Raw genomic sequence first — 13582 nt, 5'->3', positions numbered from 1 at the left:
GGTTGATAGGTTTGCAAAAACGAACATATTTTTTCACGGTTTAATTGTTTGTAAAAACAAACATATTTTCCATACAAATCCATCAGCCTTATTTTCTGTGCCCACTTTCTACCCCCCTCATTCTTACTGTTCTGCATCCAGTGTGCACAAATTATCAGGAAGCCAGTTAACCCTTTAACGCCGACTGGACGTATTTTACGTTGACAAAAATTGTCTGTCAGGTGCCAAGTGGACGTAAAATACATCGACTACAAAAAGTTTTTTTAAATATTCGCGGAAAAATACTTATAGGCCTCGTTTGCAAAAAATTTTAAATCACGCGCCTTGAGGGATGCTGGGAGTTCACGGATCACGCTGTTGTTTTGTTTACAAGCGTGACCCAGCTGCACATGCGCGAATTTCTTTCTTATCCCAAAAGAAAGCATCAGCTAACTGCTGAAAATCTCAGAAATTCTATAGTCACTTTGTCGTAATTTTTGCACAGTTTTGTATTAGCCATTACATAAAGTTTTATATATGAAAATGTGCACAATTTCATGTAGAATACAACAAAAAATAACTCATGGTTGTAGCTTTTAGCAGTTTTGACATATTTTCATATAAATCATGATAAGTGCCAAAATTTCAACCTTCTGTCAACTTTGACTCGACCGAAATGGTCGAAAAATGCAATTGTAAGCTAAAACTCGTAGATTCTAGTAATATTCAATCATTTACCTTCATTTTGCAACAAACGAGAAGCTTCTAGCACAACATTGTGATTTATGGTGAATTTTTGAAAAAAACTTTCTTTATGTCAGCACTAACTCTGCTGAAAATCTTGTAAGAGCCTGAAGCCATCTCTTCCAAACACGTGTGTGTTCGTTTGTTCGTTGTCCATCGGAGTGGACAAGACAACAAGAGCTTCTCGTTTTCTTTCTCTAAAGGAACACGATTTCAACCATACAATATTTCCGTCTGTTTCTCCCTAACCATTGTTGTCTTGATGTATGTACAATCACCACTTAAGTTAAGTATACCTTAGTTTTACCTACTTGCATTGCCATGCAAGCATTCTAATCATGTACTCATAATGTTCCAACGAATCTTCTGTATCAAACTGTGTGTATGTTTCTGTTTGTGAAGACGCCAAACGTCTCGCCACTCCGATGGACGACGAACACACACACACACACACACGTTTTTGGAAGAGACGGCGTCAGGCTCTTACAATCTCAGAAAGTACCAGTCACTTTGTCAGAATTTTTGCACAGTTTTATATTGTGGGGTCGTTACATAAAGTTTATATATGAAAATGTGCGCGCATTTCATGTAGAATACAACAAAAAGTAAATCTACAAGTTGTAGCGCTATCAATTTTTGAGATATTTTTCATATAAATCACGCATAAGTGCTGTGTAATTTCAACCTTTGGTCAATCTCTTTGTGACTGACAAATGGTTTCAAAAATGTGCAATTGTAAGCTAAAACTCTTATATTCTAGTAATACTGAAAATTTACTTCATTTTGCAATAAATTGAAAGTCTTAGTACAATATTTTACTTTATGGTGAATTTTTGAAAACTTCTTTTCCCCATGGTCTGCAGCGCGTCACAATCCTGAAAATCTCTGAAATTTTTAGTCACTTTGTCGTAATTTTGCACCATTTTATATTAGCTGTTACATAATGTTTTTATATATGAAAATGTGCACAATTTTCATGTAGAATACAAATAAAAATACCTATGGTTGTAGCTTACGATCAGTTTTGAAATATTTTCATATAAATCACGCTAAGTGCCAAAATTTCAACCTTCTGTCAACTTTGACTCGACCGAAATGGTCGAAAAATGCACAAGCAAAAACTCTTAGATTCTAGTATTCCATCATTTTACCTCTCATTTTGTAAACAAACGGGAAGTCTCTAGCACAATATTTTGATTTATGGTGAATTTGAAAAACTTTTCCTTACGTCCGTTACATAAATTCATGCATGCATTTTATGATAATATTTTCTGTGTTGCTTTGATCTTTTTTACAATTTGTTATATACAAAAATCATCACAATTTAGTGTACAATACAACGAAAAAATAACTCATTAGCTTTATCCGCTTTGCTCACAGTACATTTGTTTACAATTATATATGAATTTTTGCATCACATATTCCAATATTTATATATGATAATGATATTTTTTCATTTCTGATAGTTGCATACTAAACTTCTGGCAACAAGGAAAAAAGGAGCCAAAATGAACCTTAATCTAAAACTAAGCGCATGCGGATTTTTTGAAAAACTTCTTCCGCTTTCGCGCTAACTTCTCAAACCCCGCCAGCATACGGCAGACACTTTTGTAAATAGAGGCTCGGGCGTTTGAGGGTTAATTAATACAGGTGAGTCCACAGCATTCATGGTTGAATGGTCACTTATATCATCTATCCACAAGACATAAGAATGTACATCAGTGATATTCATGATCACAGATAAAAGTTTAATATGGTTGATGGGTTTATATGAAAAAATAATGATGTTTTAAAAATTAATGGTTGCTTTAAATATTTTTATGGTGGGGAAGGAGCATGGCCATTTTCCAGTATATTTTTTTATATTTTTATATATTTTCAATTTTTTACTCTTGCTATAAGTTCAGTATTTAATGTAGGCAATCCTTCAACATATTTTCCAGAGTTAATGCTAACAACCATGGAAACAGCAACGAAAACAATAGTCTCTCCCTCCCAGCTCCTCTTCGGGAATCTTCTTGGCATCGATCAGGCTGTCAGTCTGACCATCATAATATTTTGCCACAGGTAAGGATTGATTTACATATAAGTCTGAATTTTAGTATATTTAATATGGCTGTAATTAAGACTGATTATTTTGAAGTTAAGGACTGTTGCTTGCCTTAGAATGCACTATGGTGGCAAGAAAATCTTTTTTGTTACTGTGTAGAGAATGTCAGTCAGCATGTTTTTGGTTTTGTTTTAGCACTAAAGCTTCATTTGCTTTTGATAAAGTTAAACTTTGTTTTATCTTTCTTACTTTGAGTCTTCCACAACTTGTGACCCTACATTATTATGACAGTGCACCTCAAATCATCCTTTTTATGGGGATTTTTCTTGACTTTTCTAGAAAAATGTTCAGATAGTAACAATAAAAAATTGAACACTTAAGTAGAATTTATGAAGTGTCTCTGATTAATGTCATATGGATGAATATAGGAAAGCCTACAATGACCATGCTCAAATGTAGAAAGGTGCTAGGACCAAAGTCCACTTTTAATATTTAGGTATCTGTAGATTTTAATAAATGCAAGTCAAACTGGCTTGTCTTTCAGTGGTTTGTTAAAACTATGTTTGCATCTTCAGGAGGAGGTGCATCAGTAAAATATAAATTTTGGACATGTATTACTAATCACCTTTATACAGATAACAAAATTTATGAAAACATTTTATTATTTCAACATAAACCCATTACTTTTAATACAGCATATTCATGCCTCCGCATGAATCCCAGACACTACCTAGGATAAAACAAGCAAAAATAAGATACACTGCTCTTGGTAGATTGATGCATGCACATATGGTCACCACAGGTCCCAAATGCTTAGCTGACTTAAATTTTGTATGTCCATTGAATAGTTATCAGTTTACAGTTTTCCTCAGACCCAGTAGGTTGTTTGGGATAGCCTTCTGATTTTTTCATTGCTTCATTTTTCATAGTTTTCGTAATTGTTTCTTTTTAATGTTGTGGATCTACAGTAGGTGCTTTTAAGGAGCTTTGTAACCAAGCTTCCAACCAAATTTTCAGTAAGTGTCATCACAGGCTGTTTTTCTCTATCACACTACTGTACAGGTATTTTCAGATTATTTTTTTTTTTCTTTTTCAGTACCTACTAGATTTTTAAGTGTTTTCTCAATCTTTTCATTGCTTTCTCACTTTTAGCTAATGGTTTTAAAGGATGACTAACAACCTGATATTTTCTAATTATTTCTTTGTTATGCTGATATTTAGGATTAGCTTTTACCCACTGTAGTTGTTTCATATTAGTCCAGAGTACCTGTGAAGGATTCTAGGATATTGTTTAAGATTACATAATTAGGGATAGTTATTATCAAGTAAATCAGGTGATGGTATTTACTTGTCAGGTCATTGAGTACATCAGTTTTTTCTTAATCTTTAACATTTGCTTTTGTCATAAAAGGATTTGGTGGTGTAGTGCTTTTCTTACATTTTTAGTGTATTTACTTAGGTACTTTATTGGCATCAGTTACATTTGATTAAATGTACAGGCAGTCCTCTGTTAATAGTGGGGGTTCTGTTCCCGGGTGAGTGCTGATAACCGAAAATCACCAATAATTATGGTAATAAATGGCGTTTTCAACATCATAAGTGCCAATAAACTGCTTATTGGCATCATTAACTGTTTATTGGCACTGATAAACAGCTTGCTGATGCCAATAAACTGCTTGTCGATGGCGAAAATTTCTTGCCAAAGCTGATAAACCACTTGCCGACACTGAAAATTGCTTGCCAATGCTGATAAACCACTTGCTGATGCCAAAAATGGTTCAATCTTTGTAAGTGCTTACATTTTCAGCACAGGTAGTAATGTGATGTTTCGTGTGTAATTGTATTTTTTTGTAATATTCTTTTTAATATTTTGTGATATTTGGCACTGTTCCAGAAGATATACCCATTTAACTTAATGTAGCACTTGTTGGGGTCCAGGTTGTTCTTGTGAATTGCCTCATAAGATTTGACAGGGTTTGTCTCTAACAGCTGGAAGGTTTGTTCTTGCAAGAATTGATATGAGAAACATTTTAGGAGTCACTTCCAGGGTTTCTGCTTTTCTAGTTTGTAAGTCATCTGTGGCCTTAATTTTAGCCCAGCAATCTGCCTCTTTGTTGGTCAGTTCTGCAGTAGTTAATGAGTGCCTGTCTTTTGATGATGTCCTGTTTGGGCACAAGATGTTTAATGCACTCTTTTTGCTGTATTGCTTAACATTCTCACTGCTTTTGGTGCCACTCCTGTTTTGCTTCCTTACCCAGCTACTCAGATGAGGAGGGCTTCCTTTTCCTCTTATTTGTCACCTTTCCATTCTCCCCAGCTGCAAGAGAAGGAAGATCTTACTTTTCCATGTCTTAGGTGATTGTGGTCTCCAAAGTGTCTCAATTGTTACAGCACAGGCAGGATTAATATCATCAATCTTTGCTCCCCCAAATTTTCTTGGCTTGACTGATTGTATGACTCCATCCCTGTTCCAGATATTAGCATTGCCAGGTCTTGACTGCTCTGCCTACTCCAAGTACCCACACACCTTCAGCCAAGTTTGCTTAAGTGGTGATTCTTTTCCAACTTAGTGCCAACCCTGTTCCTGCCAATGGCTAGGTACCATTGACCTGCTAACTACCTGCATCCAGCTTTACTTCAGTCACCACTCCACACCAACCAGAACTGTGCCTTGTCCTGCTCATGTTTCTGGTAATGTATCAGCTAGGGATTCTCAAGCTTGCTTCTCTGCTTCATGTATTGCCTCTTTCAGATGTCACAGTTCTACCTTCAATAGTCTGTCTCCAGTCTCCATTATGATAACTCTTAACCAAGTTCCCTCATCTGACACCCTTCCTGCTTGTAGCTGTTCTCTGTAGTCCTTTCAACTTCAGAGAGTTTCCAGCCTCAGATGTGAACACCTCACACATTTTAGAACATCATTTGGAATGTCCTCATCCGTGATGAAAGGACCTGTGGAACTACTTGGAAGACAAGAATCTCGCCAAGAAGAAAACCCTGATTTGTGATCTTTCTTGCACCAGATATTCTTCACAGCATCTATAGAGCATGGATCACACCACACCCACAGTCATTTTGCTGCTTACCTTGAAAGTTCCTGTTGCCACTTGACCACCTTTGTATTTGCTAATTGGCATCATTGCCATTACAGAGCTTTAAGCATGCAAGGACTCTAGTTGGAAACAAGCATACAGTAAACCCCGGTATTCGCAGGGGATAGGTACCACAACCCCCTGCGAATAGCTAAAATCCGCAAATATTTGACACACCCTCTTAAAATGCTTATAACTGCATATTTAAATAGGTCAGACATAAGGACTATCTATAAAAACATTTATAACTGCCTATTTAAGGTTTAGACACCAAATGTGTACCTTAAACTATCATCCTACACCTAATGTACCTTAAACTATCATCCTAAAACACTTTAATATCATTTCAAAGTCATCTTACAACATTACCCTTAAAAATATATGGCTTACAGCTAAGTGTGAAAGCTAAACTCATGTCCCCCTTTACATTCATTCAGAGCCATTTTCTCTCATAGAGTATTGAGGCTGTCCCATTTTCTTTTTACAAAACAGGGGAAACACTAGGAAAAGCACTACAAATTCATAAGTTCAGTATGTACTTAAATACATTGAAAAAGTACCTTTATGATATAATGCTATGTTTGCTTGAATATTAATATCTGAAAATTAATAAATCATGTTTTTATAATAAAAAATGTATTTAGTCATGAAAATAATATCAAAATACACTACATTTAATTAGAGCCATTTTCTCTCATAGAGTATTGAGGCTGTCCCATTTTCTTTTTACAGAACAGGGGAAACACTAGAATTCACAACTTCATTTTATGATATTATGCTGTGTTTACTTTAATATCTGAAAATTAGTAAATCATGTTTTTATCATAAAAAAAAATTATTTAGTCATGAAAATAACATCAAAATACACTAATCAGTGAATGTTACCCGACGAAAAAGTGCGAATTGCCGAATTTTTCGCAAATATTTTGGGGATAAGTTCTACAGAAAAATCCGCAAATCGGTGGAGCTGCGAATTGTGAGACCACAAACAGCGGTGTTGACTGTAGTTGTAATTTGCTGCAAAGAAGGAGCATACTGTGTTCATGGAGAAGGGTCTGCTCTCACAGTTTTACCCATGCAATATGATGCAGATTGTTGGAGACAGACAATTGTCCTGGGGTACCTCTCCCCTCAGATAACAAGGTTTTCAACAGAAAAATTAGTGTAATTTTTGCTGCTGAGCCAATGATTTGAGTTTGACCATTGAATGACCAACACAATTGCAGACATGCTCATAGAATGTAAGGAATGATGATTTTCAAAGAATCATCCAAGAGTTTACAATAGCCCATGGTTTTGCGACAATTGTTTTCTCTTCCTGATTCAAGGACCTTTCTGTTTTACCAGATGATTGGGTGTTTTCCTTAAGCCTGCCAACCCCTTTTAGTGACTGCAAGCCTTCTGACAGCAAGGCCAAACAGCTGATCTCTTTTCTTGGTAGAGCCTTGGTCTTGTCATTAAAGATATCATACCTCTTGACAGACTTGTCAAGCAGTTTTTCAACTTTCAATAACAGAGACCTCTGGGTAGCTTACTTATGAAATTGTGTTTTCTCCCAGCTGACCTCATTAGTGACATCACAGAACAGGGCCCTGCTGCTTCCCATACCATTATAATGGACCTTACTACCCCTTCATACTAACAGCTCTGGAAACAGAAAAATCTAGATGGCAGACTGTCTATGAACTAGTTCCATCACTATATCGTAAGAATCTACATCACTTTATCGTAGGAATTAACAAGAACTTTGAACCTTTGTCAGACATCTCTTCCAGGCAGCACCTTCCATGTATGTCTTCTTGAGGTTAGCAATTGCATTTATGGCCAAGCAGAGATGGAAGATTTGGTTGAAGAGAGAAGAAACAAGGTCACACCACTGTATTGCTTATTCCATTTCAGAAATTTTTAAGGTTATGGTAGGAGATTGTAACAGACTCATTGGTTATCAAAACCTTAAAAGTCAGGTATGAGTAGCAACTCCTCCCACTTTTATCTTGGCCAGTTTTCTGTAATACATATAAGGCAGGCTAGGAATTCTACAACAAACTTTTCAGGGTTGAGGCTGTGTCTTCAGTTTGACACTTGTCTTTGGAAAGGAGACTTTTAGCCATCAGTAAATATCAAAAGATGCTTTTCTCCATATCCATCAGTACTGTTGGCACTTTAGTCTATCCAGCAAAAGAGAGGCTTCAGAAACTTTACTTGTCAGTAAGAAAATTTCTTCAGTTCCTAGCTCCTCCTGCTTTACCATGGTAGGGTCTAATCAGACCAAGTACTTTTAACTTCAAGGCCCACCTCCTTACCCCACTGTCATGTTGCTGCTGTCCAGAAATTGAGTGAGGCAGTTAACCACTGGGGGCCTGAGATAATCAAATGCATATGTGCCAGCCTACCATGAGCAATTGGACATCTTCCTTTTCTTATGTAAGCATCAGTGTCTGGGATGTGTACAAATACATGAATAGGTTATGTTAAAAGCAATAGTTTGTACAGAAAAAATTAGAAATTAATTTTGTTTAAAAAAAAAATTGAATACATTTTTTTCCATGAGCAACTCACTTGATAACCTTTTTTTCTAATTTACAAAGAACTACTTTAGTGTTTTGGGGTTTGCAGGATAAGCAACTATGGTACAATAAATGTAATTTTGCCTGGCTTTAAAATTTCCACATATACTTTTGTTAATTTTTTTTTGTGTAGTTGTATGATATCCTAATCATTTGTTTGGCCATGAGTAAACTTGTCAGTAATGATGGAGCCCTTTAATTTGGTATGTCAGCTTTCATATTTATTAGAGAAAATCTGTTATATTTCTAATGCCTGTATTACTTGCCTGATTGAGATGTTAGAATCAGATTGCTAATTATAAATGAGCTAATTGGTTGTTAAATGGCCTGAGACTTTCCTAACCTGAGCTCCTTATTTCATAAGTTGAATGCTTCTTCTTTTTGTATGACTGATGGCATTTGATTTTTAATTTTTTTTTTTTTGGTGTGAAAGGGAAGATAAGTTTCATCACTTAATCAGAATAAGTGGTAGTGGTAATGTAGGTTGAATTTTTGTGATTGGTTTGTTCATTTGGGATAGGCATTTTCCAGGTTTATGCACTTGTGACAAACATTTTCCCTTGCTGATGTTTTATTTATTTAGTGTATGATGTGTATACCTATGTAAAATTTTCACTTTGATTTAGGGTTATGAGTTTTGGATGTAGAGTATTTCCCAAAGTGACATCAAGTTTCATGGAAGAAGCACTTGATATGACCTCTGGCAGCACTAATATAGTCCTTGATTTTCCATTTTGTGTATTAACCTTGGGTTTTTTGGATAAGCAGGGCAGGTATTGCATAGGTTTCCCTAGTATCATATTTTGGAGACAGGACTATTGCTTGCTAATCCAGTCTCAGCATTTGCTGATCAACATCATTTTTAGAGGCAAGACAAGTATTTGCTGGACCAGCATCAGCCTTGACTGGCACACTTGCTGCCAAGGCAGTTGAGACAAAAGGTTCCAGGTCTTCCAACACCATCGACTGTTGACAGTCTTTAACTGCCTCTAGAGAATTTGATCCAGCCAGGTGATGGCCTTGCAAGAACATTTTTTGGTGGGTCATCTTTGCCAGAAGAATCATGAAGTCACCAGTCCTTGAAAGGCTTACACTTGTTCTCCAAATATCTGTTTTATCAGTGGCTGCAGTAAAAATTATATGGTTTAATCTGTAAAAATTTGGAGATTACCAGCAAAAATAACATTATTACATGGTAAAAAGGCTTGACACAAAAGCTATGAAAGGGGAGCCTTCACAGCAAAGGTTCCAAGCATATATCCAATATTAAACACAGTTATTCAGTTGAATTGTCAGGAGCTGAAAGCTAAGTGGGAGGACTTAAAAGTAATGTTTCATTATAAATTCAGTGTTTGCTGCATTGTAGGAGACAGATGGGCAACCACAGCATCCTTTTCAGAAAGGAGTATCTACCCTACCACTGTACATGTTATCAGAATATTGGAACTCAAAGTGGAACATACCTGTGTCTTCGTCTTGACCTTATACAGTATATATTTTACTTTGAATTAATAACATAGATCAGTATCATATTAATATTTGATAACAGACATACCTTAGCATATCTTGGCAGATTTTAAGGCTAAGTGTATGAAGTCCTTGGATCCTTGGAGCTGTTACTCTAGGGTGTGGTGGTGAACACAAATCTGCATAAGGCATTAATCCTGGCAAATTGGCACAGTGATGCAGAACAGTGCAGTATATTACTAAGGCACAAAGTAAGAGATATTGAAGTGTAAGTGAAAACAAAGAATCAGTTCCCCATGGTAACAGCAAGATGGTTTAAGAAAAAATGACAACCACACCTACCAGACAGCCTCTGTAGCAGATTGAGGCAGAGGTCACTGACAGCTGCTGACATGCTCTTTATACAAAGTGACCTATTGTATATCTCAAATTGATACAACGCTTTGAGCAATATGTTGAAGGCTTCGGTAGGTAAGGTAGGGATTCCTGTAATGGAGGTAGTCTTACTTGTCTTATTAATAATATTTTGTTTGTTTATAAGTAGTGATTTGACTCTGTCTGCATAGACAGTTGATAAAGGCATTATTGCAGTATTAGGCTCGTATTTATGAAACATAAAAATAGCTTTTAAGAGTTCATTGCCAAATGGATATTGATTTCCAAATGTTTCACTTTTGACATAGAGCATGGTAAATGTAAAGACCCATCAAGGTTAAGGATACTTCAGAATTCTCCTTGTGAAGATAAGTAGCTGGCCAACTGAAGACTGTTAGGCCCGTACCAAGGGGGCATGGTAGGCATATAGAGAAATAGAAAGGATTAGGGAAAAGAGTAGATGGAATGTAAATGAAGTAGGCTCAGATCTGCCTCAGAGAGGAAGATTCATAGGGAACAGGAAAGTCAAAACATGGAGAGTCTTCCATAGATTTGAAGCACCTAGAAAGGATGATCATAAAAACATCTGAAATTAAATCAGAAGCTGAAAGGGAGCAATGCAGTACACAGTGTCCTTTTCTAAACCATGACTATTGTATGTCCATCATGAGTAGTTCTTCAAATCCCATAGGATGGTTGCAGATTTTTTTTTACACAATTTAAAATATAACTCTTCTCTGTAAGTTGTCAGGGTGGAAGGATTCATTATGGAAACAAGATGAAAGCTCCCATATTGAGTATAGTAGATGTATCTTTGAGAATTAATTCGTAGAATTTTTATCAGGAAATTCAGTCAGTATCATTTATGTTATTTATATTTTTCCATAAATACAACTCATGTATTTGAGTTATAATTGGAAATCACTGGGTGGAAGACAGGAATTAGTTTTGACAGTTCCTCTAATGGATGAATGATCGGCAAAGCTTTTAAATTTTCTTTAAAGGAGAATGGAAGTGTAACTGGGCTGTCTGGGTCTGAAGTCAGTGACAGTGGCTTGACATCTGAAGATGAAGATAGTAGGGTAAGACATTATTTTTGTGCTTATAAAGATTTAGGCATTGTATATTTCATTTATTTGTCAGTGGTATATATATGTATTAATGTTTTTGTATTATTTGCCTGCTTTTTTAGATTACTTTCATATATTTTTGTTGTGTAACTTCAATTAGTTTTCACTTTTTTAAATTTGCAGTTATTTTGTCCTCTGTTTCTTGAACTGAATTTAGTTTAGGAAACAACAATTTTATCAATATAAATACAATATATTTGATGATAATCTCATCCTTGCATACTTGACCAAAAGGTCACACCTGACCTTCGTTATAATTTCATGTAATTTTTCAAAGTAATGTAAATCCAAACATTACTCACCTTTCCAATCCCCAGGCTTTGTATCGAAATGTGAAGAACTTGAGTCTAAGTCCAGGAGCACAATCAGGAATGCCAGGTATTATGCCATGGACATCCTGTGCCAACATAGGCACTCATCCTCGACCCCAGTATCCTCCCTCTCCTCAGCAGTGTCATCCTTCTTTTCCCCATCATAATTATCAGTATTTACCCCAGCAAAACTTACCGAACAATCAAGGAGGCAGCCGCAGTGTTGCCAATTCTGAGAGCTCCATTTATGATCGCTTGGTTTACAATGAATCTCATCTTGCCAACAACAATCCTCAAGAGGTGTGTACTTAGTAATAAGTTAAAGTCTATACCTGGTGGTAAGTAATGTCTATAAGAAAATAGATGAAATGTATTACTTTTTCAGTTTTAGTAGTATGGTCTTATAAGCAAATTTTGTTTATCAGTGTCTTTTCCTTTCTGAAGGCTCTGTACATGCTAGCTCTTATATAATACAACCCTCCCTTTGTTACCAAGAGGGAATAACTTTATGCCTTGCAAACTGTATACAGTATAGTATTAATGTTATCTATAGAAATAATAGAAGTAATGTCAGGGAAACCAAGACTTTTGTTTAAATTTTTTTTTGCTGTAGTTAATCATCGCCATGATTTACAGAATGAAATACTGTACTGTATTTGATGGCATGAATGGCACATGGGCCCTGTTTTGACTGAGGAATTCTCAGTATATAACGTACTGTACATTTGATAATTAAGCTGTGTACCTAATTGCCTAATGGGTAGTTTTACTAGCCTAATTTGAAACTGAACCATGCTTCAACTGCATTACGCTAGAAGACCATAGTAGCTTAGTAATCTCTCAATTATCTGCATATGTGCTGTCTGCAACTTGACATTGTCCACAAGCGCCACAGCTCCCCAAAAATACACATGGATATACTGTGTGCATATATTGTTACATATTATAAATAAGAATTAATAAAAAGCATTTTGTATGGTTGCAACATTGTTTGAGGAGTAAAAAAAAAATGGTAATGCCACATTGTTTGAGGAGTAAAAAAAAAATGGTAATGCCATTAATTGTCATATAACAAACTGAGAAAAAGCCAGAGTAAGCACGTTCACGTGGGAAGGGACTGGCTGAGCTGTGTGGGGAGAGCTGGGTAGGTTCTCGTTAGCTTGGTAGCTCTTTTGACTATTATTGCTTTAAAAGCAACAACATCAGTACACATTATTCTGTTTACCACCTTTGAGTGGCTGATAGAGATGTTTTATGGCTCTGCCATAGAGATATCATTCTCTCATTGACTGCTTGTGTGGATGCTTGGATTAAGCTCCTCTGCAACTTAAAAGTCCTCCCCCTTTCGCTCCTTTCCATCTTCCCTGTCTGTGATGGATAACTCCAATTGTGGTTATGAATTTATTTAGTGCTTAAATTTCTAAACAAAATAAAAAAAATTGTTATGTTTTCACTTCATATATTTTAAAAATACTTTATATCTTTTCAAGTATAATTATTTTGATATTTGATAAGTTTTTCTGAAGTTGAAATACCAGTGAACTGAAAAACTTGATGAAATTACAAGATAACATCAGTAGAAACTGCTGGCCGTGTTGCATCTGAACTTTTATTGCCCATCAGTATTTCAGTCTGTGCATGTGTATACATACATGTATGTGTGCATGTCTATACTTACATGTTTGCATCACATTGAGGCAAACTAAAGTATGCACTTGCTGTGTGTTTGCTCACCTTTCTCTTTCTCTGTCTGGATTATAGTTCATTGCCATTTATTTATGGTTGGGTATCTGAAAATTTACGAATATAGGCAGTTCCCGGTTTACGACAGGTTCCAAGTGTTACGCCACTGGCCGAAACCGAAAAT

At 35.9% G+C, this 13582-nt stretch overlaps 1 protein-coding gene across 1 annotated transcript in view; it reads left to right on the top strand.

The window, feature by feature from the left end:
• The window catches only part of LOC136835783 (serine-rich adhesin for platelets-like), a 212365-nt gene that overhangs the window by 160182 nt on the left and 38601 nt on the right, over positions 1–13582 (top strand). Inside the window, 3 exon segments of the mRNA XM_067099639.1 lie at positions 2667–2790; positions 11279–11356; positions 11722–12015. Coding sequence (XP_066955740.1) covers positions 2667–2790; positions 11279–11356; positions 11722–12015 — 496 coding nt within the window.

This window comes from Macrobrachium rosenbergii, chromosome 55, assembly GCF_040412425.1.
Source record: "Macrobrachium rosenbergii isolate ZJJX-2024 chromosome 55, ASM4041242v1, whole genome shotgun sequence".
In the NCBI taxonomy this organism is placed as follows: Eukaryota; Metazoa; Arthropoda; class Malacostraca; order Decapoda; family Palaemonidae; genus Macrobrachium; species Macrobrachium rosenbergii.
Note: the sequence above shows the minus strand (reverse complement) of the source record. Positions and strands in the feature narration are given on the sequence as shown.